At 41.8% G+C, this 26,068-nt stretch overlaps 1 protein-coding gene across 4 annotated transcripts in view; it reads left to right on the forward strand.

Moving 5' to 3' along the window:
• unc5cb (unc-5 netrin receptor Cb) overlaps positions 1 to 26,068 on the forward strand; it is a 123,186-nt gene that overhangs the window by 17,690 nt on the left and 79,428 nt on the right. For all 4 annotated transcript variants that reach the window (XM_088391487.1, XM_088391485.1, XM_088391488.1 and 1 more), the window contains 6 exons: positions 1,858 to 2,119; positions 2,592 to 2,642; positions 12,818 to 12,891; positions 19,728 to 19,806; positions 24,177 to 24,377; positions 25,632 to 25,717. In XM_088391487.1, coding sequence (XP_088247613.1) covers positions 25,685 to 25,717 — 33 coding nt within the window. In that variant the 5' untranslated portion in view covers positions 1,858 to 2,119; positions 2,592 to 2,642; positions 12,818 to 12,891; ... (1 more) ...; positions 24,177 to 24,377; positions 25,632 to 25,684. The remainder of the gene's footprint in view (positions 1 to 1,857; positions 2,120 to 2,591; positions 2,643 to 12,817; positions 12,892 to 19,727; positions 19,807 to 24,176; positions 24,378 to 25,631; positions 25,718 to 26,068) is intronic.

A 26,068-nucleotide genomic window follows, 5' to 3' on the forward strand; every position in this document is an offset into this window, starting at 1 on the left:
ACCTCATGGACAGCGGACCGGAGCTCTCCCCGCTGCGTCCTTAAAAGCCATTTTTCGATTTTTCATTCTGATCTGAGATTTTTTTTGGGTGTCCTCAGCAACCCTCCATTGCTGTACAACAATTACAGCCAGTGAACATTTCATTAGGCTAATATGTCTTGGCAGAGTCGGGTGAGACACTATTGTGCTGAGCGTACTGTTTTTGTCACATTGCATCGCAATAAAAAATAAAAAAAAATCCCACCCCACAAGCTCCTCAAAAAGCTACACAATTAATTAAGTGTTTCAATGTGTAACGCCTTCTTGGCAAATTAATTTGTTGCAGGCACGCCAAGCTGCTTGTAGATAGTTGTTTGTGGCTTTTCATCACCACTGCAATTTTGTAAATTTGATCTACATTGGAATTTATAGTGCTCTTCTATCGTATAGTCGAGTGATTTTCAAAGTGTTGCTAATTACAGCAAATACCGAAATCAAGTTTCCCAACAACACCATTGATTTCAAAAAGATATCTGACAAAAGCTGGCCACACAATTTGAGCCGATTAATCGACTAGCCAATTTAAGTGGGCGATATTAACTTAAATTCTCAGTAAGCCGGACGCTGATGTCAGCACTTTTCTGTCCTCTGATTGGTTTGTCAGAGCGATCCAAGTTGGACACTTCTGTAGCAATCTATGCGTTTATACTCAAAACAATTAATCCATTGGCCGATTTAATCGGATCATATTAGCTCTTTTATATTTGGTCAAGGTGATTGTCTATCCGTCCCTTTGCACAGAATTGGTTTTACAGGAATGAATTAAACTTCCAAGTCACGGCACCACTGTCTTCGAAATTGCCCTTTACGATAAATAAAATCAGCATCTTGTAAGGCTATAATGATTATTTCCGTTACACTTTTCCAGCTGTTTTCTCTTCGTCGCTGCCTGGAGCTCACTTCCCATGCCGCGACGCTCAATCTGATGCACTTTGCACGGGAAATTAATTCCATTATTAAACACGCCGCACTTCAGAAATTTCAATTAGCGACGGCAGCTTGAGGAAAGGCAAAATCACGTCGCCTGCCCCCACTGTCGCTCTTACGCATGAATATTGTATCGGCGAAAGTCAAGTGTCCAGAGGTTATGGATGTGTCTTGCGGTGGGCAGATGGCCACAGACAACAGGTCGTCAGATGAAGGCTACTTATGCAGCCATCAAGAAGCCAAATGTATTTAAGTGGTCAAGAGTATTGCCACCGAGAGCTCTCGCACAAAATGGCCACTTTAGTTAATGGGCTTACGAGGCGTAATAAATGGTGGAAGCATACATGAGTGGGCCGCACGCATATACCTGAATTAACACCAATGACCTGCTTGTTAGGAGGAGGGATGTGTACTGCACAGCGACAAATCTTTTTGCTGACTCATGCCGTTGATTATTTGTAGACGAAATGTATAAAAAAAAAAAAAATTCCATTTCAAGTTTGCAATAATAATTTATGCTCATTTTTAAATCATATTTTTTATTTTTTTTATTTTACTACTTGTGGGTTGTAATACCACAACTCCGATGCTATTTGTTAGCCCGGCTGTGGTATTTTGTATTGTTTGTTAGCATTAAGCTAAATCAGGGAATGACAGCTTATATCTTGGAAAAAACATACACATTGTGATTTGGCTAATCAGCCTCCAAGCTTATCTATCAAATGTCTTGACAAAAAGACAAAAACAATATTTTTTTCCCAGTGTTAGTTCATGTGAAAGTAATGCTCAATTGTCAAACGCATCATCGGAAGCGTTTTTTTTTTTTTGACCCCATAAAGGACAAGCAGCTCTATTAATTTCTTCATTTGCCATTCGTTTATGTTTTTGCAGACTCGAGCGCTCTTTCCACTCGGCTACAACGTCCCTTGCCGCCACCCGGCCACGAGGAAAAAGACGAAAAAAAAAAAAAAGGTCAAAGCAATTTATATGTGACACATAGACTTTGATCGCTTTGTCATCGCCTCGGGGGCCGAACTCGCTTCCCTCACCGGTACCGCCGCCTCCAACGGCACGTACTTATTGACACAGACAGATGGGCGCACGTGGACGCGCACGTACGTGCACACACGTCAACTGCAGTTTGCATGAGCAGGTGAGCAACTCAATGCAAGCCAGTCTTTGTTGTGTCTCTTCTAATACAGAAAATAAATAATACAGAAATGTTGATTAAATATAGGAGAATACACTCACTGGACACAACATTAGGTACATTTGTTTAATTAAATCAATGAGAATTTTTAGTTCTTCCCCAAAAGGTCTATTATTTTGCAATATTTACAAATTTAAAATGGCTTGATAACAAATTTTGAACAGTCAAAGTGATAAGCTCCGCCCATTTCCTCATTCTAACGAAGCAAGCCGTGTGGTGTAATTATCCAATTCGAACACCTGTTTGTTTTCTTACACAGTGGATGGACTAAGATACATTTGTCACCGCTAGCCTTTGTTTTTTACAATAATGACTAAAAATAATGAGGTTAAATACATTAGAGTAGATTTGTTTTTGTTAAAATCAATCTTGGTGCCGAGTACACACCAAAATGTCTTTTTTTTTTTTGCCACAGTCTGCTGAGAGCGCACTGTCATCAACCACAAGAAGCATCACAAGTCCTGAGGTGAGTTTTTGTGGATTAATTTTATTCATTATATCACTCATGGCTTTGAAAAAGAATTTAGAGTGAAATGGATGGTATGCTGTATGATATCTTGAACCTGAAAAAGCTAGTGTACATTTTTGGGGAGGCTTGAATGAATGAATGGCATTTCTATTCATTTCATTGAGGACAGATTGATACAAACATAGTCACAAAAGGAATTTTAACTTGCAAGTAAAAGTGTCACTGTACTTCGACTGACTTCATTAAAATGTCAAGATTGTAAAAAAAAATGAAGACACGGCAAATCTACCACCGGCGCGATGTAATAGATGATGTTGTCCATATGTCCTATTATTTATTGGACACATCTGTGCAAGTTACAAGTGACGTGAAGAAGTGGTGGGGGGTAGTTGGATATTTGCGGGAAAGACCAGGAGGCAGGAGCTGCCTTCATGAATACCCATCACGCCAGTTCCTCTGTGATTTATAGTGAGCGCTGCCAAATAGAGAGGAGGGGTGCCAAATGACCTTCACACACACACGGGGGAATTGTGCAACCGAAACATGTTCACTGAAGAGGTTAATTATCATCATATGGAATAATGAATAATGTTGGCGCCAAACCTCCTGGGATAAAAAAAAAAAAAATCATTGATGTTGTTTATTTAATAATTTCAAAAGCAATATATCGTTGGACACTCGTAACGTCATCACGACACGAAATGCATAATATCAACTTTTCAAAGGCGTCTTGAAACGCAAGCGACCTTCTGTAACGACGCCGATGTTGTTTTGGCTCGGCCCGTCTGCTGCTGGCTGTTTGTGGACAGCATGCTGCTCGTGTCCAGATGTTGAGTGTCAGCAGATTGTCGTCTTCACCAAAGTTCAGCTCAATTGTAGCTTTGTTGGTGACAATAAGAAAGATCCTAGAATGTCTTGAAATCAAATTTGTACACAAACGGTGGAGCAACACATGTAAACAATATCTACTAATGTATTTTAATGCTAATCTTTACGGCGCTAATTATTTTTTGAGGTGGCTCGATGTTTGAGAACTGCAGTGCTGATCAGTTTTATTAAGAAAAAAATATATTGTACTTTTGTCGTGGCCCCTTCTCGCCGGTGCCGCCTCAGCGCTTTCCCTCGACATCTCCCATCTTCTTTTCCTGTGATCTTTATAACTGCATTAAGAAGTGCTGGAAAATAAGCGTGTCCCATTTGCCAGACCTTTTTTACTGGAGGCTCTTAACGCTCAAGTCCACAGATCATGAACCCAATCAAGCTGAGCAATTTGTGTTCAATTTATTACACCCGGGCCGCCTCGCCATTGGTCCGACGGCTCCCCCGGTGACACGGCCCGGTCCCTTTGAAGCGCCGTGGTCCTTTTTTGTTATTGGTCTTTTGATTTATACGACCCATCGCATCGGGGGTGGCCAAAGACTAGCGAGAGTGCCTGGTGACCACCGAGAAGAGAATAATGTACTCAGGCATTATGAGCTCGCTTGTCAGCTCGCGGCAATATCATGAAGAAGGAAGATAGAGTGACTCATTCAACTGCAGATATTTGCTGCAAAGTCGCCAAACGGGGCGAAAATGATCAATAAATCGGATTTGCGTTTACACTCGAAAGGATGAACCAGTGTCGACATAAAACCTTAATTCACTCTACAAGCAATTTTTACAGTAACACATCAATTTGCAAGTATAAAAGTCGTACGTGTTGGGTGTGACTATTGCACTCCAATGCTGTAGGTGGCGACGATGTGCATGACACCCTGAATCAAACTTTGGTCTGCTACTTAGTGAGGAATTTCAAAGTGAATTTTGGACATGAGTCCATCGTACAAGAGCATATTGACAATATATTTATTTATATTTATAATAATTTATATATTTAATTTGGGAATCCATCTTTATTATGCTAGCATGACTTATTCATGCCAAAAAACATCAGTTCTTTGATGGCTTTGTCATTGCTGTCACTCAAGTCTTTAAAAGGCAATCTAAAATGAATTTGCTGTCTCAAAATGGCTTGTCTAAAGCATGGCAAGTTCTGTATAGGCAATTTGCCGGGATGAAAGTACACGGCTTTAAATCTTTACACCTGAACCTGTAAGTTGAATAAGCATGATAAATGGATTAGCCGTGCACAAAAAAAGGACTAACAATAGACTTTTGTAGCGTGCGAATTCACACGGCCTACCTGAAGCAGTCGGGGGAGGAAAAAAAAAAAAAGCATTCCGACGTAAAACGTGGCAGACTGTCTGCGTTGTAATTCCTCTCCTTCAAATCATAAATACAAGCAAAAAGAAAGTGAGGAATGATGTGAGGCCCCAAAGTCATCCGTCAGACTGGCAGCCTTGAAATGGAACAATAGCGTCGTCTCCTCCCCACCTGGGCCGCACGCTGCTTTACTTTAAATAACTCTTGTATTCATGAGATTGCTTCCCACCGCCAAAGACGCCGTATGGCGATCGGACCAAACGCCAAGAAGAAGAGCAAAAAAGTTTCGCCTACCAACATGGAGGCATAGCATGATTTATGAGATGCGGGGAAAAAAAAGTTTGAAAAGTATTTTGAAGCACTTTTATCAGTGAAAGGTTGAACAATGGTTCTAATTAAGAAAAAAAAAGTGCACTCAAGTGGGAAAGCTGTTTAGTGCCCCGACTAAATCAGGTTGCCCAAATTTCCCCGTAATCAGGCCAAATTGAGAATTAAATCTTTTAGCAACACTAATCACCTGTCAGTCTCGTGTCGACTCTCGCCTTCGTAACATTGCTCGTACATTAAGCTGCTTTTTAATTCATCCCCAGACGGCATTAATGAGATGTGACGCTCCATCAGGTTCTTGTCCTTCTAATTGTCACCCCTACGGGCTCCGTCATTTGTCAAGTGCCCCAACTGTCTGTCGTTTCTTTTGTTGAAAGAAAATGGGCTTGGACTCGGGCGGAGGAATTTGTTGGAGGCGGGGAAATTTTCCATGCAATTTATGATCTGTGAGCTTGAGCTTATCCGATAAATTTGAACAGTCAAGACAACTCCTCCCACTGCCTGGAATTTATTTGTAGGCCTCCATTTAATTCTAATGTATTGTCACACCAGCAAGATTCAAATCCCGAACCTCAAAACCGAGAGTCAGTACCACTCACCGAGCCGCCCGCAATAAATCACACGAGGATGAATTTAAAACACGCGTGGTGACCACCGAGCAAATTGAACCATGCCGAGTACACGCGGCTGTCAGAAAAAAAATGGTCGCACACGAGCACCGGCGTTCATTTTGTCATTGGCGAAATGAACGCAGGTTATGTCAATTTTGACACATTTGCACTGACGCTCGTGTGCACCCAGCCGTAGTCACGCCGCATTACAGTGAAAGAGAGAAAGAGAGACAGAGAGAGACCCATCTGGTAGCGTTGCAAGTGTAGCACTCAGCGGACTCTGATTTCATTATCTCAGCGTGCTCCCCGTGACCCGCAGAAAAAAAATGACATCTGATTTACCTCAAGATCAATTTGTATGTAAATCAGAATGGAACTGGAGGGCAACCGAGGTGTGGCACAACAATAGCTGTTTTTTGGACGAGGGGAACTCCACGAACAACACGTTAGCGAGTTTGCCCATCGAGAGGCTCTAATGGAGCCCATTTTCAAGTGATAGGACCCTTCGGTGCACTGGATCTGCGCACACCATATGGTCCACCCTAGTTCTGCACTAGCGTGTTGCTGGAGGAGATTACACATGCAAGGGAAATTGCTCTTAGGCGACAAATTTATTCAAATGTTTATCAGGAGCTTGTTGAGGAGAATGCTGTTGGATTTTCGAGTACTACTTTAACTTAGCGTGATTCCTGTGTTGTATTTCTGTAGATTTGATATTCGCAGTGTGCATCTTTTTAATAAAATATGATTCAGTGCTTTCTCGATATATGGGGTGTATGGAGGTTAGGTATGATTTATTTAAAAAAATATATTTTTATTTTAAACTTTAACTCATTACATTCAACTTAAGACAATGATGACATTCAACCCGCCCCAAAAATCGGCATGCAGATCGAGTTTTGCTAATTTTTCTCTCTGTTGTAAAATTACAAAAAAATGTAACCAAATATTGTAGAAGAGTGAAATCATATGTCTGCAATTCATTTCTTTTTATGATGGAAGCTATCAGTGACCAAAAACAATAGTTTCTTCTTTATTTATTTCCTTAATCAAACGGCCAATTAATCAGAATATCTGCATAAGCCTACAAAAATCAATCAATCGTATTGATACTGTTTATCTATAATTTACCCAAATAACTATTTAAAAAAATCTATAAATTAACAATTGATTTTAAAGTTTCCCTATTTCATCAAGGAAACGTGATCTATTGCCTTCTATCCGATTTAATTTTTCAGTTTTCTCCCCGCTGTAAAGCATAATGAATTCACAGTGACATTTAGCTCTTACAGCCACACATGCTGTTCTCAGCGGATACTCAATCTTGATTCATTAATGAACAATGCTTGAGTCCTAATCACAAAAATCCAGAAGAGACTGGAGGTGGTTATCTATAAAAGTGTACAATTTAGAGGTGATCCATATCAAGATAAGTGGACTCCCTTTGTAATGTGTTTGTCTTCATTACGGCGAGTAGATGGCCGCACAGAGTTCTGGACAATCTACTTAAAGGCTGCGGTAATGTAAATAAATGGTTGTTGATGCGATTTGTTGTGGCTAATGCGTGTTGTTTTGGTGGTTTGCTAGGCCGGTCAGGGCCTTTCATTTGTGCCGCTGATGGATGGTGAACTTTCAATTCAATATTATTTATAGAGCACTTTAAAAACACCCACAACTGAAAGAAAAACAAAGGATAGAAAAGCATAAAATAACAAACCACATTAACAGCTCTTTGTTTCGTTAAAATTCAAGATGTTCAATGCTATCCAGGCTTTGATTTCAAAATGCAACAAAAGTGGCCTTGAGAAGATTGTGTTCCTTTTGCTTGGCGGGAGATGCAGTTCTGTCATCTGCATAAGAGTGAAAAAGAAATGCCACGTTTTTTTTTTTAGATGGAACCCAAAGGCAGCAAAACAACAGGGGCCCTAAAATTGAACCCTGTAGAACACCATAAGAGGTGGCAATTATTTTTTTTCATTTACGCTGCCTCCGATTTTTGCCTCTCGATCCATACATTGTAAATCCATCTTTACAGACTACTAATTTTCTCGTCGCTTTAAAATATAATATCTGCTTTCATTAACCTTCTACACATGCACACGCACGCATCTTTGCCTATAAATTATAGCTTGAGGTAGTTTGTTCAGTGATCCAGCTAGTCACTTCCAATTTTCCATTCTCAGGGCTGAGGCCATAACACAAAGGTTCTTTCTATTATTAAATGGCTCCATCATCTCAGCCTGACACTGATGGTAGACACCACCAATGACTCGCAAAACAAGCCAGGCAGAGGTTACTGCACGATTATCACGTCCATCCCTCATTTGTAGTCAACCTGCAGTCTGTGTGTGATGCAAATGAGAAGAAGTTGTCAGATTGTTGCGTCCATATGCTTCTTTAGAAGTTCCCCCTGTGTGGCGCCGAGCCGCCTAAAGGCTCTTCGCCTCTCGACGTCAGTGCTTTCCTCGGGTCATAAATGAAGCAATTTAAGCACGGTGGCCCATCGTGTCCCCTCAGGTCATTTAACTCCTCAGGTAGCTTTTGACTCCAGGGATAACTGGTCTTGCCTGCAAAGTAGACTCACATATTAGCACACACACTCACAGTGGGGCTTGAGAACTGATGATGACCTGATTCTCTTTATATCGCCCATAAATTACGCCATTAAAACCTCCTTAAAGGCAGAGAGGATTCAACATCTGCTTCTCAAGGCTGCCAGAGCGCGCCGCGTCGTCTTTGGCTCATCAGACAACCGCGACCCGTCCGTATATACAGTACGCACGTGTGTGTGTGGGGGTGTGTGTATTGCGTTTATTATCTGCTCCCTGCTCAGGAGAATGGACGCCGTGAGCCATGCGGTGTGTGATGGACTGCTAAAAGTTCCCTGGGAAAAGAAATGAAATGGATAGACACTATTAAAACGAGGCAACTCAGTTCAGCCACGAGGGATCAGTTCTGCTATGAAACATAAAAGTCCCACAGTGGAACGTTACCTATTGAAAGCCACTCGCACGTAAAACGAGAATATGATGTCCGCCACAAAAAAAAAAGGTTGATTGTGTAAAACAGGTGGAAATTTTAAACCTGACTTCTGCCTTATGTTCGGCTATATTATTCTGTGTGTGTTTGGGGGGGGTTGTAGGCACTTCTCATCTTTGCTGGTTTTTTTTTTTTTTTGTGGGAGGGGGTGTCTAATTATTGCATGTTAAATGAGCATCTGGCAAATGGTGCATATAATGATGCGCTTGCATAGAATTAAGTGGCCGCCCGTCCTGCTGCTCGTGCCGACGCTGCTGCTGGGGGACTAACACGTAAATTGGCCTCCTTGTCTTCTCCCCTCCACTCATCCCTCATGTTTTTTTGGGGGGGACGGCTGTGAACGCGAACAGAGTCGTGCCTCCGGTTCTGTCAGGATTAATGACACCGGGCTGAGTTCAACTTTGCTTTATAGTCCTTGTCAGTGGCGTAGAAGAGGAGGGGGTGTTTAAAAATAGCTAATTAATTACCTCCGCCAAGTAGAAGCACGTAACTTCTATTAGACAGGTAAAGTGATACTTTGCCGATATTTTGTATCGTTTTGGTGCGAAGTTGAAGAGGTGCTTCTGCTAGACACTTTAAAGCATGTAGTGCTTTGGCGCCAAAGCCTTGTCTAATAGTAAAGATTTGCTTTGGCGCCATCTTGTGACTTCTTGCTGCCAAGGAAATAGGTTGAATTGAGGGGAGGAGCTTAAATGGGCTGATAAAAGGAGTGCTTTGGCGTCATCTCATGGTTAGGTTGTATTAAACTTTCAAGTTCAAGAAGGAAAACGAAATGTGTTTAGACTCCTGTTATCAAAGTGCATTATCTGATTGATCAGTATAAAAACTTTCGTGATTGACATTTGTCTTTCCGGTCGGGTTCCGCTTTCTTGCCGTTGATCATCTTCACTTAAATATCAGCAGGGATCCTTTCATCCGCGGCTTCTGAGAAAAGCTCAGGCAAGGTTTGCTGACATTTATATATCTGAGAAGAACCTTTATAAGTTCTGAGAGGCTGTAATGGGCCTGTCTGTTTAAATGCCGTAACACCAAAGTTCATTAGAGACACCTCAGTGGCCTAATGTAGAATGGAAGTCAAGAGAAATTAATATGAGTCTTGCGTTGATCAAGTACAATCTTGGCGGGTGTTATAAAATGGAAAAAATTCATAGGTCGTTAGAAATCATCATCTTGACATTCCTTCATTTGTGCATTCTTACTATTGTTGACATTGTCAGAATGGCAGCACATGAAATGACCTTGACTTTTATGATTAATGACAAACACAGACAAGGATATTATGAGTGCTTATCGTGTCATTAATGGATGTGTTCATGAATCATAAGACACATGCTTAAATTAGCCCTCATTAATTATTCCAAGATTAGAAGAGAAAGACATTTTTTTTTTTCGGGGGCCAGTGATTAATAAGATAGTGTATGTGCCTTTGGTGCATGACAGGTTGGCTAAAATGTAAATTTCTGCCATTTTTCTGATTTAATTTAATGGAACCACAAGTCAATAAAAATCCATGTTTATAAACTACACACTCGCATTTAATTGCATGTTTAGGATATTTATACATATCAGTAAATTGAAGTACTTTCAACAGATGGGCTATAAAACACGTTGTAAAAATACTACGCATGCTATAAACGTTTTACAGTTGTGTTTCTTAACCTCCTGTGTTTGTTTTTCGATGACGTCACTTGAAATGGAAAAATAATACATAAAATAATAAATAAAATAGAATATAAAAATAAATAAAAAATAAAAATATAAAAATATAATAAATAAACTATTAAAAATAATTATTTAAATTAAATCACAAACATAAATATTCAGTTAGGATGGTGAAATTATTTGGCAAGTTTCAAAGTTGGGTGCGTGCAAATCAAGCAAGCAAACGAGGCTTAGTTTTTTGAACAAAAGCGAGCGCAGGGTGACCGATTCGTGCTGGCCCGGCTCGGCTTCGCCGGCTGGCGTTCCCGGGAGCGGGCGGCGCCGAGGAAGCGGCAGACTGGAGCTGCACACTCGAGTGCGTCCGCCTGCTGAGCGCAGCTGACGCCGGCCGCTGCGAAGTCGAGACAAATGGCAGTTGTACCGTTCCGGAGAGGTGAGTGAGGCCTCCTCCCGATAAAGCCGCCTGTCCTGGCGACGCCTCTCACCTGTCCCTCAAGCGCACGCGGGCGGCTTTGCCGGTCTCCTGGCAACGGCGACCTGGCGAATACGCTTCGTCGCACAAAGACAAAAGGATGCCTCAAAGAAAACTCAGCAGGACATATCTGGCTTTTCGCAACCTGGCATCAAAATATTTATACTTTTCCAGGTATTTGAATATATATATGACCAAAGTGATAGCTGTACTTTTTGTTTATTTGTCAAAATACTACTTTGAGGACATGTCGGCATGTTTTGCATTGTGTTACCACGCAAAAAACAAACAACAATTTATCGTGCAGCCAACGGCTGTGACCGAGCACATGTTCCGAGCTCATGTATTGATCATATCCTTTGACCCGGAGTGTGGCTTCCATGGGGTCTTTTAACTGCGCCGCCCCTCTGGAGCGGATTACGGGACAGCAGGCCTAACAGCTTGGGCTGGTGCTGTCCTGCGTGGCTGCCATGCTTGCCTTCAGCGCTGCAGATGCCGCCTCACTGGCGGGCGCTGGGAATGAGCTGTGAGGGCCTTGTACAACCCGAGATCGGACTGCTCTCTTATCGCTATAGCCCCAAAATAAATTCTACGGAAATTGTAGAGTCTTTGAAGATCGGGAAGTGGTTTGGCGGCAAGTTATGTAATGCAGGTAGACTTCATTGTTGGAGCAAAACAGACGGGCTGTTTTCATGCCATATTTGATTAAGGGCTATTTAAAGAAACTCAACTCGCTGTTTGAAACCGCCGTAGTCCATCCAGGATCTTCATACGACTGAGTTTGTGGCTGTTTTGAGTGTAACACATTACCCAACAAAAAGCAAACAAATCTGACAACCCTCCTTTGATACTTTCCCATGGGAGTCTGCTAAAGATGCCTTTGCTGTGAAGGTCACCTTGAGTTTTTTTTTTTCCTTTTACCTGCATTTTTTTGCCAGCATGAAATCCATCAACTGGCACCGCCATGGTAATGGACTCATTTTTTTTTTCTCTCCGGTTGTTGGGAGGCTCACGAGGGACACCGGTGTGGTTCTGCTGCTGTGAATTATTGACCCTGTGCCAGAGGGGAAGGTAGAGGTCAGAGTCGCCAATGACAAAAAGGACACCCCCGAGCCTTAGACCTGAGATGTGGAGTTGCTTGGGGGGGGGCGCACAGAGCAATCAAAGGGGACATGCTAATCATTAAAACGCTTTAACAACCCGACCGATCAATCAGTAGAACACATTAAGAAATGCCTTTAGAGCAAATGCCAGCTCAACCGTTGGTTGGAATGTGTTTTTGAAGGAATGTTTTGTTGTTATAGAAGTGAAATCCGTAGGTCACAACTCTTCAATAAGTCGCATTGAAATTGTTCTTCCCAGAGGATAAAGAATATATCTCTGTCAGTGTTCTGTGATTTTCAAAAAATACTCAAGATACAGATACCTATCGACTTGAATACAGCAATCAAATACTTTTACTTTGTTAGTTCCAACTACCGAAAATGGATTTATTTATTTGGCCGACAACCAGACTGCTAAGAGATGAATTAACCGCTCAGTATTTTTGGCTGGTTGTGATGGTCACCATTATTCTCTTTTTGCAAAATCCCCTGAGCACTTGTATTTATCTTAGCTGCCATTTTCTCTTGCCAAGCAGCGTGGCTTCACATTTTTAACCACATTACACAACATTTTGGCAACACAGTCCGAGATAATCTTTTTTTTTTTTCATGCTATGCTGTTGTGGAGCAGTTGAACATGGACAGAAAAGCAAAATTGGCAGCCGCTCGTATACTTTCACAGACCAGGAAGATACGATTAATATTTTGTGTATATGAGCGACTGAGTTTTGTTTGTTTGTTTTTTCATTTGCCCAGAGGGTGCGTCAAACACGAGGTTTCTGAGTTCAAGGACTGGAATGGCCAAGGAAGGACAACTTCAAGAACCATCGGTAAATGAATACATTTTTTATCTCTATCGCTCTCTAACTTTCTAACTCTCTAACACCTATCAACTTAATTTGATTTAATTAATAATCAAATCTAATCTAGCTACCCAATCAAGTCTAACTCTATAATTGAATCTAAAATAACTACATAATCCCTTCGAAGTTATTTTCTAACCATGCATCCACTCTCAGGTACTGTGTGCGAAATATGGGCCATAACTGCTTGGGTTTCCATGGTAACAACACTCTCGAATGCCCACAAGCGAGTGACAAATGCGTCCAATATGCTTCGGTGTCTCGAATGTGTAAACAGAGTCGGTTGACTCTCTGCTTCTGTGATTTGATCGATGATCAATAGTTATAGTTGTCCTTCCATGTACAATATTTTATGCCAGCCGTCGTAATAGAAATATCAGTAAAAAAAGACTTGGATTGATTCAATCGTAATGTCTTGGGTCCACCTAATGAGGGATTCAAACCCAAAACTTCTACGAGCCAGATGGGCTAACCACTACCCCACTGAAATCAAAATCCACATTATTATTTGTATGCCCAGCAAGAGTCATCAAATCAACCCACCGGTCTCTTGATAATCCGACGGGCAGACAGATGATTACTTAGAAGTTACGTTCCGATTGTTTTGGGCTGACAAATCGCCTTATCTCTCTCAAAGCAGCTCCCTTCTGACCTTTTCCCGTCGGCGAGAGAGTCCACCCGATAGCTCCTTTTGAGGGACAGCACCTAAAATTTAACGACGCTAATGATTTCACACAGAGTTATTTACGGCTTCTCTCCACGCAGAACCTGTGATTCGCTCGTCGTCTTGAAACCTGTCTGGAGATTTTTTTTTTTGGCATGCTCGCAGGTGTTAATAAGCTCGAGAGCCAAATAATGAGGTGCTCCTTCTGCTGCACTTCCCTTGCTGTGATGTTATATAGACCCACTCCCCAAAAAAAAATCTTGTTGTAAGTTTTACAAGAGGAGTACAAACTTTCACTGAAGCTAAAGTAGTTCTAACTACCCACATGTCCCAAAACATCTGTCTAACCTGTTGGAATCATCCAGATTTTTCCATAAAGAAGATAAAGAATATATGCCCATGAATATTTCAGATTACGTCTATCTAGTAGAGTTAGTCTCAATTTGTGTTCAAATATCCGTTGCTTGAAGGATTCTAAAATCGTGACTTTCCATGCTTAACATTAGCATGTCAATGGTGTTACCCATTATATGTTAGCATGAAGCTAGTGGGCTAGTGTTTGGTTGTATTTAAATACATAATATATCTTTGTTTTATGTTTTGTTAGACAGCAAACTTGCTTGAAGTCTTTTTAAGAAGAATTATTCCGTGTTAAATCAGGTCCCGTTTGTCATTTTGTAGGAAATTGTACTAAATTCAATTGAAAACCGCTGCTTGATTTGAACGCGACGTGACAATTAAAGCCCAAGAAGTAGAAGCTTCTTATTTGGCTTAAAGCCAAATTGCAAAGTTTCTCAAAGTGAAACCTATTAAGTTTTTATCTTCTTTGCACACTTCAGAGAAATGTCATCTCATCGCGCATCTTGTTTTTTTTCTCTCGTAATTACACTTTATCTTCCCCCAAGTAAACACGGAAGCGCATAGTTGTTGTTTCTGAAATGACCAGCCATGCGCTATCTGCAGTCTCCTGCTAAGCCGCATTAGCTTAGCGCGGACCTCACACTGCGACATCTCTGAGGTTCTCCGCCACATTGGGCTCAAAAAGTCCTGATAACGATGAAGCATTAGACGCTCAGCTCGCACAGATGAAGCTGGCGTGCTGTAAAATTGGCCCGATCGGGAGGGATGCGGCTTTATTATAACAATTGGCCACCAAAAAAAAAAAAAAAGGAAAAAAATCCGATTAGGGGGATTTTGACCCCGCCGCTGTCTTGGTTGCACTCCCGGATGAGGTTTGTGGAGCCATCCAAAGGTCCAGCGCTCCTTGGAATGCAATGAGAGCCTTCCGAGTGGATGAAAGTGCTTGAAAAGTTCACCGGGACGTGACATAAATTCTTTTCGTAGTTTACTGTACACATGCAACAGCCAGAACAATTTTGGAGAAAAGTGTATTTGCTCTCCTCCAGCCATATTTATCGTCGTCGTGCAAGTTTTATCCCGGCAGCCCGGAACTGCAACGTAGAGTATTTACACCGACATATTTTACCAGTGCATTATGTTTTATGCGAGACGTACTTGATAACTTATTAGCTCCAGTCCAAGTTACAAAAAAATAAAAATAAAAATATAATGTTAAATTTACATCACAATTTATAATCAAATTTATCTTTGCTAAAGTTATAAAGTGGCCTAAAGCTTTTATGTTAATGTATAATTATAGCCGCGCATAACTAAAGTGAGTACACTGTGTGTGTGTCGTCAATTTGTGTATTTGTTTTTAGCATTGATTTTTTTTTTTCTTTTTCCCGCCCCCTCCCTCACCCACTTTTTCATCTATTAAAGAGATTTACAGTGCGGTAAATGATTTTATAGAGCTTTGGTGGGCAGCGCGACGCAATGCATCATCGGGCGTCTGTTAAGCACTTTGCATGGATTCATACGCTGTACACTCAGCCCGGGTAAATTATTCCAAATAGTTGCGCGTGGAAAAGTCGCCGCGCTGGTGATGGACTGCCTCCGGAGCTGACGCGTCCTTGAACGCGACATGATTTGTGGCGCGGTCTTCTGGCCTTATATCATATTATATCGACTTTTTTTGACAGCGCCACAGTTAAACGGCATCATGCTTTACACATCACAGATCAGACAAGGACTCGCTAGAGAAAAAGTTTGGTCACAAATCGCTGCCGTTAGCTTGTTTGGCTAGTCCTCAAATAATATTTGTGTAGTATGAATTGTTAACAATTGATTCTTTGGAAGTGGTTTTTTATTATGGATTTGAAAAGTCTACACACCCCTTTCGGGTCAAAAGGTTAGTTGAAAACAAAAAAGTTATTCATAACAATCTTATCACTGGAAAGATCTGCACACAAAAAAGTATTTGGAAAAACTTGAGAGATTAAAACACTTGGGAACTGTTTTAAATGAGAGAGAAAAAAAACCCTGTCCCATATAAGAAATACTATCCCATCCCTAATAAAAATCCGAGTGAGTTAAAACATCGCAACTCTGTCCTCATTTCCTCTACCGGCTGGCGTTGATGCTTTCTGCAATGTCACCTTCACAAAACCATTTCATCATACCTTAACCAATCTGAATGCGTGTGAAAGTATGATAAAGTTCCCCAGCACTGATGTGAAGAAGGATAAGACTCCATCAGATTGTCATTATTTTGCCTCCACTGTCAATTTCCCCGGGAATATTCCAAGTCCGTCCTCTTTAAATCTACTTCGTCCTCGTCGCTTTGTGGCTTGAAGATGGAGCGCGGCGCCGCACGTGGGTCGGGACGATGATTGTCATCGCGTTGAGGGGAGGTGCCGCTTGCTGCTTTTGTTGCTGCTTCAGCTGATTTGAAGGATAGTAAAAAGACAAGCGTGTTCTTCTTGAATAAAATAAAATAAAATATAATATAATGTAATACAATACAATATTATATAATATATAAAATAATATAAAACAATAAAATAAAATAAAAATTGCACATGTTCGCATCAGCCTGGTTCCGTATTGACCAATCGGCTCCCTCAGCCAGTCGCGTCTTGTCCAGTTGCTCGTTGTCTCATCAATTTGTTTTTATTCGGTTCTCAGTTTTCTATTTTCACTCTGTGTTTTGCAGTCACATAAATTCAACTGCGAGACAAACACCGATGAGAAATGGCCTAAAATTTCAGATCAACAGCTAGGGCATCTTGTTTACTATCTTTCGCTTGCGGTGCCATTCATTTTCAGTGTTTCCCCTTCAAAGCCATTCTGGCACATTTGGGGCTGATGAGGTGTTTCCCCTCTTTCAACGCAGCCCTGCCGGCAGTCCATAAATTAGCATGCCGACGTGCTGTTCACTTTAGGATATTATGCAGAGAAGCGGCGACGGGCGGACTGGAGCAACATTACGGTGATTAATGCCGCGTTTAGCCCCTCATACAAGAAAAGTCCCCAAACTACCGCTTGTCCTTCCGCTAATGCAGCAGACACTTTGACCTAAATGCGACTCGTCTAAGTAACTTTCACTCATTTCGGCTTCAAAGCGTTTTGTGGTTAATATGTCTGGAAAAGTGCGTGTTCTGAGTAGCCTGAGCATATCCATAAAATATTGCTGGCAGGCAAAGCATTTATTTGGTACGGTTAATATACATTTTCTAACGCTTGTTTACATCCAGTGTAATTCCACTGTTGACCACTTGATGGCGGTACACTTAGTTTGAGGTGGTTTAAATTTGAAAAAGGAAGTTGTTGATATCTTGATTTTTGGAGTTCATTTATAGTGTATTTCCACCTCATTTTGGATTGCATACTGATATTTGTATAAAAATCCGCATTCATACTGTGAGAAATTGTGAACGCTTGGAGGTGGTCACCATTAATTATTATTTACATAGATCGATCGAGAAGCAATTCCCGCATCTGTCTCAGCTAAATTGATTTAAAAAACATTTATTTAATGAAATCAGCTGAACGTTGTGATTAAATGATTTCTACCTCTCGTTGACCAATTAGCTACACGACATAATCCGTCTCGTCATCCGGTCTAATACACCAGGCGACAAATACGGGCAGCACAAATTTGAGAATAAATAAAGCAAGCTGCTCCTCTCTCATCTCAATATCCTGTCGGGTCGGACTGCCAAGAAGCAAGAACACACAATGCGCCATCTGCTCCGATCCACTCGCATCAATATGGACTCACTCAGAAAGGAAGCAATGCTGTCATAAAAGAAAGATGGGAAAAAAATGCAGCAAACTTGGAGTTCATGGCAACGATACAATTACAAAATAAAAATAAACTGCATTTTACGTCGATTGAAATTGAAATTTGGTCGGCAAATAAGTTTAACCCAAGCAAGCTCCGATCCCTAAAATTATCGACTTAAGTCCGACTCGATTCAAGTCAAGCGACTGGAGTCTCCCACCTCCGCACGCCGGGATGTAATACGCTACGATGAAGGCGACGGTAACATCGCTAACCCCCGAGGACTTAACATCAAAGCTACAGGAAACATGGCTAATCTCCCTCGTCTTCCTCCCCAGTGGGCTACTTAGAGCACAATGAGGGAGAATGCTTGTGCCTGGCGGAAGGATAAACACACTATGCGCACAACACACAAATCAGGACCGGCACACTTGCGTTGACAGCAATTTTTCCACAACAAACGATGTACAGTAGACGCGTGAAAGACGTCATCAAAACGGTAATATGCTCGTTTTATCCAACTGCTTGACGCGTCAACGTTTTTTATTGAGGCATTGCACAGACAGCAAAGGGAGATAGACCAGGATATTACACAAGAAGCGCCTGAGAATTTTTTTTTCGTCTCCAAAATACGACGTGGCATAGCGGGTGGCTAACTTCTGCCACGTCGACTGTAACGAGAGAAGAAGAATACAGCGCATTTGTTATTTTGTCTTTCCACATGCCACACATCAGCGCACCAAGACTCAACGGGGCTTAACGGCCTTCCTCCTCTGACACAAACCTATAATTAAACTTAAGAAAGCATTTTGGCCGATAATAAGTGCGGTTTTGGATTTGCCACCCCTGTGTTGGGGGTTGGAGGAGAACCTTATCTATATGACCCTGAGGCCTGTGGGTACTGCGCTATATAATGGTGTAAAATGCTCTGGTAACGCCCTTCTTCCCTCCCAGCCCGCTGGCGAAGGTTGAGACCCTTCTGTTTCAGAGGGGAAAGCAAGCCGGGGGGGTGGTGGGAAGATTAGGTTACTGCACTTAAGTGTTGCGCTAATGTCAATGAAACTGAGACGCACGCTGTTTGCATTGTAGCAACAAGATGGCAACAGGAAGAGGTGTGGGAACTGAAGCTAAGTCTTCATTCCTGCTGTTTTTTGCAAAGAAACAAGGGAGGTTTGTCTGGAAGGTTTTAAGGGAAAGAAAAGCATGCACAGTGGGGCCTTAAGAGTTTAATTCTTACCCTGAACACGCTTAAAAGTCAAAACACTTTAACGGCAAATCGTCTTTCTCCATTGAAATGAATGGACATGCCATTAATCCGTTCCAGTGGCCATCAATATTACCTAAGAAGTTGATATCACTTCCAAAAAGGTTGGTGAGTGTTGCTCAAAGGGATAAAACACGGCAACTTCGATGCTGGTTAGCATTAGCATTAAGCTAGCAGGGCCTGTCTTTCAGCAGTTTCGTTTGGCTGATTTTAATTTCACAGAATGTAATTCTCTTTGTTTTATGTTTAGCTTGTCAGTAAACGTCGTCTGGGCGCCATCGGTTTTGCATTTTTTAGAAGGTGCCTTTTGGGATTAAATGCAGCACTTTCAGACAGAAGTGCTATGATACAGAAAATGAGGAACTGCTCCGCATTTCAGGACAACCGTAGGCTACCGAATGATATTAACTCATCTCCACCCTTCAGTGATAACATTTTCATCCTACAAAATGAACACAAAAAAAGAGGTTCATCGAAAGGGGAGAGGAGCCTTTATCATGCCCCCGCCCCCACGCCACCCCACCTTATTGTAGCTAGTGTAACCTGCAGCGGAATCCGAGCAGGGGTCCGGGGATCTCATCCACCCCCTTGTCCCCTCTTCCCTGTTTTTACGCCCTGGGTGTTGTCTGTGCCCCCCGACTACAGCCCGTCGCAGCGGGGGTCCGGCGGGAAACTCTGGAGGGCTGCAATCTGGTGCCAAAAAGCGGCCGTAATCCAATTAAAAGATGCTCTTTTGTTTTCCTCATCAGGCCAGAGTTGAACGCACCACCGCTGGTTGCTCTCCAACAAGGACGATCGATGACTGGCCGAAGAGAACATCGAAAACAGGTATTTTCCTTCAGCGTACATCATTAGAAGTTGTAAGCAAAGTTGAATTTCAATATCGAAATACTGAAAGTTAACCACCGTTCAACAGAATTCGTTTTCAAACAATAAATCATTCCCGGGAGGCCTTTACCCTAAACACTGCTGACTTTGTGGTGCGCATTCCGTCCTTCTTGTATTGTTACACAAATACTAGTATCTGATAAATTTGACTGCGCAACCAAAACACAAAGTGTACTGTATCCAGTTTTATGCCATCATCACAATTTTCTGTCATCATTGGTATGTGGTGGCGGTTGCTGCTGCTGCTGTTGTTGTTAAAAGCAGAAATGCCACAGTATGGAAATATGAAAACACTCATTGACCGGGCTTATTTATCGAAGCATTAGAGGATTTTTAAGTGCTTTCCGAGCATGCTCGCGTGTGCGTGCGTGAGGATGTGTGTCGACTTTCATTTTTCCCCCTGCTTGGTTTGCATATCGTTCCCCTCCAGCAGCTTCCTTTTAATGAGACAAGCAGGTCATTCCCCGAAAAGGATGCTTGCCATGCATGTGGCTGCACATGAGCGGACATACAGTACATTGTTTTTAGCGCTTTTTGGCTACACACATTTTGTATCCCATGCAGCAATGGTTGAGAAAGTCACTTTACATGCGGCTTTTTTGTAAGGCAAGATTTACACTCTGGTATGGTTTTTCCTTTCCAACATGGCCTGAATGGACATTCAAACCAAATTGGCCACTTGGCCCCGCCGTGTAAATCCCGCACTCCCCAAACGGTGCAGCTGGGTGAGTGACACATTAGCGCTGACCCGTGCTGAGTAATGGCACCAGATTGCAGTTTGACACGCGGCGACCCCGCCCTCGTCCGCAGGAACCCCACAGGACGCTCGCTGGGAAATGTCTTTACTGCTTATTGGAATTTCTTTGATGAGCTCGGGTTTCGGGTTACGGGAGAACACGATCCCACCGCTCGACCGCGACGACTTGAAGCCATCTCGTCGGGAGAGGAGGTTTCGTATTCTCCTTTCTTGATGGAATAATGCATCTTTTAGCCTGGAGGAGTTTTCCTGTGTGGGGAAATCAAGGTTGGAACGTAAAAAAAAAGTCAAACAGATTCCTGAGCTGCCATTAGAGCGTGTTTACAGTAGCTTTTAGGAAGGCGTAGCTTCCACCCTCAGGCCTTCATAAATCACTGTTGACTTGGACTTCAGTGGCAGTCATCGCAAACACAAGCCGGCCGTGTCATGTCACACACACCTGGACAAAGAACGGCCGGTTTGATGCTCCCGCACAAGACATAAAAGGATTTAAACGTTGCTGTTTTTTTCCTTTTGTCTCATCGAGAAGGAATTTGGACTTTTTGCCCAAGCCTGCTAAAAAATCCCTAAATTAGAGGGAATACAAGCCTCTTGTCATTGTTTGAAATACTCTAATCCGAATTTACCTAGTTGCATTTTTTTCTCTTCCCTAAGAAACCTCCCTTCAATAAATAGATAAATAGATAAATTGATGAATAAATAAATAAAGCCACGATTCACCAGCATGGCTTGACAGCTTTATTGAGCTTTATAACAAAGAGGCAAAAAAAATGCACAAAAGATATACTTTAAGTAGGAAGTCTGCTGCTTCCCTAACAACACCCAAACAATGCTCTGGCAGCCATCTGGCTCGTTGTCGCTCCCATTTTGCCAAGACGCCAGTTGTTGGATGGCTTCACCCAAAAAGCGCGTTTGATTCTGCAAACGACATTTAAATCTTTATATCGTACTCAACACAACACAAAAGAGTCGGCATGCACACCTTAATTATTTAAACAATAAAGGGATCATGCTCCGGATTAATCTTTAGAATGTTAAATTTCCACAGATTATCACATTGCGCAATATGACAGACGTCTCATCATTGATCCCTTTCTTGCTCCTTTGAAAGCATCAATACGTTTTAAACCATTTAAGGCTGGGAGTGCTATACGGTCTTAACGAGCGCAACCCCTAATGGCTCCGAGACGTGACGCGTACTTCATAAAAGTTAACAAACTGCAACTCGGTGAATCCGTGAAAGGAAGCCATTCTTCTTTGATGAACAATTTTGGCTGCGTGAAGAACAGCATTGTTGGTAAACACACGGTTGACTTTTAATTAAAAAAAAAAAAAGCACATGACGGCTTATGAGCAACACGACTTTTGTGCTCCGCGCAACATAAAACATGTCGAGAGGATACTTTATATAATTAGTTGAGATTTGAAAGTGCATAGCATGCACAGCATCAGATTTCCCCCCCTCCAAGCTAAAGTTGCGCCTCCTCCCCTTTTCCGTCCTTGACACACTTAAGCAAGGTGGCCACGCCGACCTCGTCAGCTGGTGCCGAGCGCATCCCAGAAGAGGCCTCGCGAACCCGTGCAACATCTATCTCCAACTCCCCCGTGCCGCTCTGTGGCCCCATTCAAAAGCTTTCGGGCGTCCCTTAGACGATTCCCTCACACCGAGTGATAAATGTCTGTTTACTTGGGAGGGGCCAAACCTGCTCCTGGGATGTCAGGGCCAGGGACCGGAGGAAAGCAGGGTGGCCGAGGACGCTTCCTGTCGAGATATACCGCATTGACTGTGTGATATTTGTGATAAACATGTTATTGGAGGCTAAATTGTAATCTCAGCTATTCGCAAGGGGTTTGGATCGAATTGTGAAAAAACGCTAATAATTGACGCCCACCTCTCATACTCACTTGACTGATATGGATTTTTGAGGCAGATGTCGATTCCAATATTAGGATTTTCCGATAACTAATTATGTACTCAGTGGATTAGCGTGTGGAATGCATTTGTATCACTTTAACATACTCGCTTGACGCCTGTCAATATACAGTACTGTGTCAGTAATATGATTTATTTTTTTAAAAAAAGATTGAAAACCCTCTCCTCCTCCTCGTTCATCCGATGTTAACTTATCGGACATGAGGATCAGGGAAGACGTGAGATATTTGTAGTCGTACCGGTATTGTGTGTATTGATAAAGCAGTGGTGCTGTCCATGGTGCTGATTCAGGTGCAGATTCACACAAACATTCTGTGAAGAGAATGTAAATGGATTTATTTTTATGACTTCCATGGGATGGAATAAAACCAGTTTAGGCTAATTTACAATGAATTGGAAATGAAAATTACAATACAATGTAACTTAAAGTGCATATCAATGGAGCATATACATAACTAAGTAAAACAATGAAATTGAAAATGAAAATAAGAAAAATGAAAACTCAACTAAAAAATTCCATACACCATTTATTGTTTTATATTGCATATTTTACGCCTCACTGAGTGGTTAATATAAAATAAGATAAACCAAAAATAATATAAAACAATAAATTATTAATAAAAAAAGAGTTTTAAAAATATTATAAACTGAATAAAATAAACTCAAAATGCAATTAAAGTCAACAATAAAACATCAATTCAAATAACATGTAACCAATGTGCAATTTCGGTTGCAAACAGAAACAAAATGGAATTGTCCTCACGACAGCCTTGTGTTGTGGCCTTCAGCTTTCATTGCCTTTGGAGTGTGGCTGTCTCATGTTTTTTGGGCGCTGCTCAGGCATCAGCTTGGGGCTTTTAACCAGTCTGCCCGAGGCTTGCGATTACGGCATTTCATAGCGGCTTGATACATTACATTAGCCCCTTTTACGCAACCATTGCACAACGCAACGCAGTTCATCACCGAGCCACCTTAATGAATGCTGCAACATTGAGCATATTAAACTTCACGGTGAGGTGACAAACATTTGATATGATGCTTCTAAAAAAAAAAAAGGGGGGGGGTCTCTCTGCATGCCACACAGGATACTTTGGAGAAAAACTGGCAACGAGCATGAGCATTTGGCTCATATGTGACCTGTTTCTGTTTGTCGCTGTCATTTGATGTTGCTGTAATCACAAAAAAATCAAAAAGGAGAGAGAGAGGGAAAATCCCAGCGGAGGATTAATAAAGCGCTACAACTAATACTACACAACAAGAGCTTACGTCGACTGCTTGCCGTTGTAATTCTATAGCCTATAGTGCTGCGCTTTGGTCCTCCTCTCAAGATTGCGATTGTGATATAATATGCAGTTCCCCCCCAAATCCTTTTCCCATATATTTTTGAAGAAACACAAGCAATAAAAGTCTGTATTACAAGAAAAGTATCAATTCTGGTTTTCTGAACCATGAATTACTAGCATAGCATATCTTAGCATAGCATTGAATAACATAGCATAGCTTAGCATTGAATAACATATAATAGAATAACAAAGAATAGTATAGCAATCATTAATAAATATATTTTAAAATATTTAAATTTTAATATGAATATTTTGTATGTTTTTTTTTTGTCTTCAGGGAAACTAATGTGGTGAGCACCACCAGTGGAGGGCCAATGCCCAAACACCCTCTTATTGACCTGCCTCACTGTTTTGATGACGATCCCAAATTGTTGGAACGAGCTAGCGGTCTGTGACTCGAGGATAAGGCGAGGCTCTCCGCGATCGTCATCCGAACAACGAGGTTAAGCCTCATGTCGCTTCTCTCGCTCCATTTCAGGTAAGCATAATCCAGCATTGCCGACATATTTTAAAAGGCGTTTCCAACTTTTCCAACTTCAATGTACTCTCCTTCCTGTGAAATATTTAAACCCTCGCTGTGCCTGGTTGTTTAAAACAAGATAATGAATAAATGACGGGCTTCTCATGTCGGCTGCTTGTTTAACGTTCATTAACATTTGAGTTTTGGAGAGGCCCGGGTAGCAGCTGTGTTTATTATTCTTGCAACCGTTGCCATTCTGGAGGCCTCAACATGCGTGAAACCTCACAAATTTTGCCACGTGCTGGAAAAATATATACACCAGATCAAATAGTGACCCACCTCCAAAAACAAACCCCTCCAGCAAAACGACAATCCAACAGGATAGCCTACATATGTCACAATTAGATTGCGCAATTGTCTCAGAGGTAAAAACTGTGACATAAAACAAGTTAAAAAATCTGTCTATAGTGTGTGTTTGCGTGCACGCGTGTTTTACAGGAAGTCCCGGCCTTGATGGACAGGCAAATCGATATTTTGACTTTGGCCACAGTTTTTTTCTCCCCCTTTTTTCCCCTCCACTCTCCTCCCGCAGGCGTCGCGGCGGTAATGGAAGAGGACTGTAAATAAGTGGAAGGTTCTTGACAAATGAATCCATTAACATTTGCCTGTGTCGCCTGGTGAGCAGATTTGCTGTTTTATGGAGCAGTGGGGGGAAGAAAAAAAGGAGCCAGTAAATCTGAGGGTGCTGTAAGGGCGAGGCGCTGAGAGCACGCCGGGGAACACATCTCCCATGATGCAGCACTTTATCTCCCTCCCAAATGGCATCTTTATCTGCCTAAATTAAGTTTTGATTCCTTGCCACATACGGCGTTGCAAATCACTTTTAATACTGATATCAAGAGCGGCAGTAAAGTGTGCCCAAAGCTGATGGCGAGCAGCTTTTCTGTGACACACCTACGCCGGCGTTCATGCCATCCAGAGGTGGGCGGGCGGGCGGCTGGGGGCGACAAGTAAGTCGCATGTCATCGGACGGAATCGGCGCGCCTCCAAATTTGCTATTTTTCAAGAAAAAAAAAAGTTACTTGAGTAACTTAACACTGTGTCGTTCAAACTGGTTTTATACTGCTTTATATTGCATCGTGTGCCAACATCACTCCAAAAATTGTCACTAATTTGATTTGCAAAAAAAAAAAAAAAAATTAACTCATTCATTATCCTCATTCAAGCTGAATGTTTTTGAAAAATCCAATTGCATTTTTCTTCCTCCCCTAGGTCTTCAGTGTGTTGTGCACCAATTGGTCACTGGGTGGCAGTATCAAATAGTCATGCAAACAGAAGAAGACTATCACCCTACCACGGTAAGTGGCTCAGTATTCTGGAGTATTTGTTGTTTTTGCAGAGGATAAAGAATACATGCCTGTTATATTGTCTGTCTACATGTGTTGCTGCACAGTTTTTGTTCAAATAGCCTTCCTCAAAGGATTAGAACATAGTCTTTTATTTAGCCACGCAAATCCCAAATTCTAAAATTGGCAACCTATAGTAAGTCTGACTCAGGTCAACTCATCGACTCGCGTATTCCTACTGTAAACTTGGTGGACTGAGAAAGACGGATAAGCCTAAAGGTGATTTAATTCATACCTATGATTAATTTCCTAAAGGTGACTTAACTCGTAGCTATGATTAATTTCCTATTGCATTTTCACTCT

This window comes from Syngnathus floridae, chromosome 12 (genome assembly GCF_059516105.1).
Source record: "Syngnathus floridae isolate MCC-2025c chromosome 12, RoL_Sflo_1.0, whole genome shotgun sequence".
Classification (NCBI taxonomy): Eukaryota; Metazoa; Chordata; class Actinopteri; order Syngnathiformes; family Syngnathidae; genus Syngnathus; species Syngnathus floridae.